Genomic DNA, 6,989 nt, shown 5'->3' on the forward strand with positions numbered 1-6,989 from the left:
GTAATGAAACAAAACAATAAAACTCCAGACATTAAAATTACTAATAAAGCAATATAATTTTCTAATATTGTCATATAAGGCTGCATCCTGAGATAATTCTGAGAAGAGTTTCAGGATAATTCTGTTATTCAGGACACTAAATGTATGATCATCTATTGAAGTACAATTTTCACTATTGATTTGAAATACATTCTTAAGATAATTACAATAACAGAAGTCACTACTTACTCATTTAGTATTAAATCAGGTGCAAAATACAACATCTGCCCACTAACATGTTTATAGGATCTCCATCCTAGTCCAAACACCATTAAACTCATCCAAGAATATTGGATGAGAGTTATCTGGTCATCAATATGTAAGTTTCGAAAACCTACAAAATCAATTTAAAAATAAAGCAATCACCAAAAAATCATTAAATTGCATGAAAAATGTTAAAAACACATACTTTTGAAAATTTATGTACATATTAGGGCAATATACTATTTTCAGTCTATACTTTACACTAAAATAATCAAGAAAAACTAGTTACAAGACATGAAAAATGAAAAAGTGACAGAAAATCTGGAAGTGATTTAAAATGTGTTGTTAGTAAGTGCATCAAGACTTCTGGTGTGGTGCTGTATGAGCAGCACTGGACTGTGAACCACAGGTTGGCAGTTCAAACCTACCAGCTGGTCCTGGGAAATCCTATACAGGGTCGTTATCAGTAGGAACTGGCTTCATGGCACTTAACAACAACAACAACAAAGGGAGAAAATAATGAGTTTGGGTATATCCAGTTAGTAGTTGGACATATGCAGACGTATAGGGAGATTCCTGAGCTGGAAATAGAAAATTGGAAATTATTTGTATCTGAGTGTTACTGAAACAATGAGAGCAGGTGAGATCCTCTATTGAAAGATAAGCAACAGTGGATTGGTGAAATTCCCTCTAAGAATCTACTGAAGTCCATTATTTTCTACTTATGTTAATCACCCCATGGTAGGAAGTACAGAAGGAGGCTTGTTCCTCTCCATACACTCCAGATAGCCCCATTTTCAAGTTGTTGTTGTTAAGTGCCGTCGAGTCAGTTCCCACCCATAGCGACCCTGTACAGGGTTTCTGAGGGTGTAAATCTTTACGGGAGTAGAAAGCCTTATCTTTCTCCTGCGGAGCGGCTGGTAGTTTCGAACCGCTGACCTTAAGGTTCGCAGCCCGAGTCGTAAGTAGAAGAGTACTATTCTCGTCTTAAAACTTCTTAACCCAAAGGAACAATTCATGTTCTTAATTAGGAATGCCATAATGGATGTTTATATTTTTGGTTTTTGACTCTCCAGTACCTTATCTTCCTTCCTTCCTCCCTCTCTTTCTTTTTTCTCATCCTCCTTCCTTCTCTCCTTCCCACCAGCCCTTCTTTCCTCTCTTTGTAGAAAGAGAGTTCCCAATTTGTTATTGTTTGATAAGTACAAAGGCCTCACCTTTCCAGGAAGGAAGATGGCTAAAGACTTGAGTTTGGCCTATAAGACACATACTACCAGGACTTTGAATTGAAAATCACTGAAGCAAAGTTGGATATGATTAGACTTTATTTGCAGTGATGGTGGTGCCTACTGATGGCGTGGCATTCACTATGAGCATTTGTGAGGCTTTCTTTTTTGATCAGGATGTCTTAGTTCTAATACCCATTTCCCAAGCGTTTCCTCTTCAGTGAAGCCCTAGTGTCCTACCACCAAATAGATTTTTTTCTTTTTGTTTTGTTTTTGATAGCTAGAGGCTTACAAGCAAATTACAGACTTTGAAGCCTTATGTGGCAGTTAGTTCTCCTCTGTCCCTCAGGGTGACTATGGGGTGGAACCGAATGGATGGCAATAGGTTTGGTTTTAGTTTTAGACTCTGGGGTCCATGTATGTCACAGATGATTTACTGCTGGGTTACTTACTAACTGAAAAGGTGAGTACTTTGAACTCACCAGAAGAACAGAAGCTCTATTTCCAAAAGGTTAAAGTTATGAAAACCCTCTGGAGCATAGTTCTACAAAAAGGGGCTTCAAAAAACGGGTGGAAAAAATCCATTATCTTTCAATTCCATTTTTTTCCATCCATTTTTTGAAGCCTCGTCATAGTCCAAAACACATAGGATCGCCATGACTTGGTATTGGGCTACTTTTATTTATTTCCCATCACTTTTGTTTTTGCGTAGTAATGTCATTTACTTATTTGATTTTGGAAAAAAGAAAATTCTTTGACAGAGATGTGATGGATGTCACTTAGTCAAATGATGCCTTGAATACTTCAAAGTCATAAAATGAGACAAACGTATTATTCCAGTTTTATGATATTGATGATTGCAAGTATTTTGACTAGCTGAAACCAAGAAGCAAGACATGTACTTAAAGATGCAATATTTAAGAATGCCAAAGTTTAAATCTGAGCATATTTTAAACCAACTAATAGACATATCAAGATAAACTCTATATTAAAAAATACATTTCACCGAAACCTTTCAATCACATCAATCCTTATACAACATAATAAAATATAAGAAGAATATTTAAAAAGTAATTTTAGATAAAGAGGGTATTCTTACTAATTTAATCTCTAAAGCCTAACCTGCATTTAAACTTTCTAAAGTCCTGGTGTGGTGCTATGGGTTAATGTGCCAGACTGCAAATCCATTTGAACTACAAGGTCGGTGGTTTAAGCTCACCAGCTGCTCCTCGGAAACAGGGATGCTATGGGTCGGAATCGACTCGACAGTACTTAATAACAACAACAAATTTACTTAGGAGTCTTGGTATGGCACTGTAGAATAAGCACTGGGCTGCTAATAACACAGTTGGCAGGCCAAACTCACCAGCTGCACCTTGGAAACCCTATAAAGGATTGCTGAGTCAGAACCAACTCCACTTAACAACAAAAAATTTACTTACATTTATTAAGTTTCTCAATTTACTTTCTACTATTTTTTTTTAATGTGGAGTCTTCTTGTGGTGCTGTAAGGCAAAGACTAGACTACTAGCCACAAGGTTGGTGGTTCAAACCTACCAGCTGCTCCTATGAAACCCTACACAGGGTTGCTATTAGTTGGATCCAAATCCAAAGCACTTAACAACAACAGCAACAACACCACCTTTCCTTCATGGAATCCTGGTGTGATGCTGTAGGACTGCTAACCTCAAGGCTGGTGGTTCAAACCCACCAGCTGCTCCTTGGGAACCTATACAGGGTTGCTATGAGTTAGAACTGACTCAACAGGACTTAACAACAACAACTCTCCTTCATACAAATTTATTGTTAGTAATTTTTTTAATACTTAGTCATGAAATCCTAAAAGAGCAATGGTTTATTTCAGCCTGAAAAGTTATCTGTATAAATACAGTTTCTCAATCATCAGCTAATAAAAGCTTTAATTACTATCATGTTGGAATTTTTTTTTAATATTACTAAAGGGCTTCCATGCTTGAGATTGGTAACAATTGTCTTTTGCTGGTCTAATACAGTATCTGTTAAACATAGCTCATACTTTCCCATATTGTAACATCTTCAGTCATACTATTTCTTCTGTGTAGAATGCTTTCTCTTCATATTATGATTTATCAAAATCTCATTTCTCCTTTAAGGTACAGTTTAATGAGTACCTTATTTCTGAAGATATCTGTAGTCCCTAAAGCCAAAAGTGCTTTCCTGCCCATTTTCTTTATATTTGTATCTTACAGTACTTTCACATGATGCTATAGTTGTTGGGTATCTTCTCGCTTGTTGGATTGAATATTCCTTCTCAGGATATTCAGGGTAGATATTTTGCTCATTGTTTTTATAATTTTTCAAGTATTGTTTTGCTCCAACCTCCAAATAAGGAAATGTTGTTAAGTGCCGTTGAGTAAGTTCCAACCCATAGTAACCCTGTATAGGGTTTCCAAGGAGAAGTTGGTGAGTTCGAACCACCAACCTTGCAGTGCAAACGGCTTTGTAGTCTGGCACATTAACCCACAACGCCACACCAGGACTCAAATAAGGAAATATTACCCACTAAAATTACTGGTAAATGTCAATGTAAAAATCATTTATGTATTAATGCAATATATCCTAAGAGATGGCTTGTAAATGTGCTGTCATAAGACAAGAGCAAATTGCAATTAATAGACACTTGCATTTTAGATAACATTTTTTGGAGGTTTTAAATCTTTATGGGAGCAGAAGACCTCATCTTTCTTCTGTGGTGCAACTGGTGGGCTTGAATATCCAACCTTGTGCTTCATAGTCCAGTGCTTATCCTATGGAGCCATGTTTCCAAGATTATTAATAGAGAATGACAAAAACCTGGTAAGCACCCTGTCAAAGGCAGAAAACGTTCAAGACTCAGAACAATAAGGCAGCCTGTTCAGTTCCGGCTCTTGCAGCTTTTGCTGTGTTACTGAAGTAATGTGAAGCTGTAATGATTATAACAGGTCCAAGAAAATGGAAGAGTGTAGACAATGATGAAATGAGGACGCTCTGGCCACCCAATAAGACTCCTCATGGGCATTCGCAGACATATGCCTAGTACTCCTCATGCATGCTTCACCATTGTTAAGATCATCATTGTGCATCTGATCTTAATCCTACTTCCTAAATATACTTTCTTATTATGAAAAAAAGATCTGATCTACTAGAATGTTTTCCTAGCAGTTATATACATTTTTTTTGCATGCAAATATGTAAATGGACATTCTGGCTTATTAGTTAGACTCTTGTGAATTTTTTTTTTAAAGTTTTTATTGTGAGGTTTACATGGGAGAACATCAGATTGACACTCATCCTACCGTATTTCATTTCACTGCAATGATTACAATCCTCTCCATCCATGCATCATCAAATAACCCCAAAGGATACACCACACAGGCCCACCGCCCACCCCACCCCACCCCGGCCACCAGCACACAGCCCTTCTCCCTTCCTGAGTCCAGTGTCCTCAGCAGCTCCATCTGTCCACATCATCGTTTCTTTCTCCTCCATCCCTGGCGTCACTGCCTCTCTGTGTAGGGTCCTGCTCTCCAGTCCTTTCCCTTGATGGTCCCAGGGACATCCACTCCTGGGCTGCAAAATCAATCACTCTCCTCCTTTTGTCAAAAAACATCTACCTCTATATTTCCTCGCCTCAGTCAGTCCTGATGGCAGTTATTCACTATTGTACTACAAGAGTCTTATCCCCATTTCCTTTCGCCAGCCACATGCTTGCTCCTGTATTCCCCTTGAGTTTCAGTCTTGGAAGGGGGCTTGCTCTGAGGGGTCTGTCGGCATGGCTCCTGGGCGAACAGCTTACTTGTTCTTGTCGTAATCAATCAGACTGCCAATATTGTTTCTGATTTTGCCTGCCAGTTTTTATTTCATGAAGTATCTTCTGTTCTTCTAGCCGCTCCAGGCTGGTCTACTTGTCCTTTCCAGTGGAAATTTCCTACCTCAATCAGTTCTGGATGGGGTTCTGGATTGCACCTATGATCTTGTGCAATGTAAAGGCTCCACAGGAAGCCTCTTTCACTGGGCAACTTCGAGCCCCCTTTGAGGTATTCCAATCAGTTATATGCTGAAGACGGACTTTCAAGTTTTCTGTAGTGATGGTTCTGGCTATTCCTTTCTCCCCACTTCAAGTGTCTATTTTACAATGGTACGCAAGGGAAACTAAGGATCAAAAGGCAGCCAAGCATCTTAACACTATTGCCCGCTATTTAACACTATTTACCCCTTCAAACCATGCCTCAATCCCTGTATCCTGGAGCCCTGTTGTTCCAAGGTTGTGCATACATCATCATTTACCTCTGTTCCACTTAGCCCATAAGAACCTGCCAAACTGTTCTTCCAATCCTCCACCTTGTTCTTCCATTCCCCATCCTCTTCTTGTTTATTGCCCCCACCCCCATCACCCAAGCTATCCTGTGTCTATTCCCTACCCTGTGCTCTATCTTTCCTTCCTTCCTTCCCCTCCTCTCATCCCATACATCATGTCGATCAACAAATATATATATAATATTTCCCCCCCTTTTAGTGTGGGTTCTTTTCCATACTCTTTTACAATAATGGTCCTATGCAGTATTTCTCCTTTTGTGACTGACTAATTTCACTCAGCATAATGTCCTCAAGTTTCATCCATGTTATGTGGTGGCTTGCAGATTCCCTGTTGTTCTTCAAGGTAGCATAGCATTCCATTGTGTGTATGTACCAAAGGTTGTTTATCCATACTTCCATTGATGGACACTTAGGCTGTTTCCATCTTTTTGCTGTTGTAAATAGTGCTGCTATGAACATTGGTGTGCATGTATCTACTCATGCTTTGGCTCATATTTCTTGTGGGTAAAACCAAGTAGAGGAATTGCTGGATCATAAGGTATTTCTATTTCCAACCTTCTGAGGAAGCGCCATATTGCTTTCCAGAGAGGCTGGACCATTTTGCAATCCCACCAGTCTCGCTACATCCTTGCAAGCACTTATTGTCCTCACTTTTTTTGATCTTTGCTGTTATTGCTGGTGTGAGATGATACTTCATTGTTGTTTTGATTTGCGTCTCTCTAATGGCTAGTGATTAAGGAGCTCTGGTAGCTTAGTGGTTATGAATTGGGCTGCTAACTGCAAGGTCGGCAGTTCGAAACTACCAGCAGTTCCACGGGAGAAAGATGATGCATTCTGCTCCTGCTCCTGTAAAGATTTACAGCCTTGGAAACCCTGTGCAAAGTCACTATGAGTCAGAACCGACTCCACGGTACTTAACAACAACAATGGTTAGTGATTATGAACATTTCTTCATATGTTTATTGGCTGCCCAGATCTCTTCCTTGGTGAAGGGTCTGTTCATGTCCTGTGCCCTTTTTTTTTTTAATGTTTTATTGTGAATTATGTGATAGTTTACTTGGGAGAATATTAGTTTTACATTCATTCTGTCGTATATCGTCTCATTGCCATGGTTACAATCCCCTCCATGCAATCCTTCCCCCATACCCCCCAGGTCTTCAGCACACAGTCGCTCTCCCTCTCTGG

The 6,989-nt window shown here is 39.2% G+C and overlaps 1 protein-coding gene across 2 annotated transcripts in view; it reads right to left on the reverse strand.

Moving 5' to 3' along the window:
* The window catches only part of PGR (progesterone receptor), a 102,180-nt gene that overhangs the window by 15,272 nt on the left and 79,919 nt on the right, over window positions 1-6,989 (reverse strand). For both annotated transcript variants that reach the window (XM_006833755.1, XM_006833756.1), the window contains one exon: window positions 229-373. In XM_006833755.1, the coding sequence (XP_006833818.1) occupies window positions 229-373 (145 nt within the window). The remainder of the gene's footprint in view (window positions 1-228; window positions 374-6,989) is intronic.

This window comes from Chrysochloris asiatica, unplaced genomic scaffold (assembly GCF_000296735.1).
Source record: "Chrysochloris asiatica unplaced genomic scaffold, ChrAsi1.0 scaffold00008, whole genome shotgun sequence".
Taxonomy (NCBI): Eukaryota; Metazoa; Chordata; class Mammalia; order Afrosoricida; family Chrysochloridae; genus Chrysochloris; species Chrysochloris asiatica.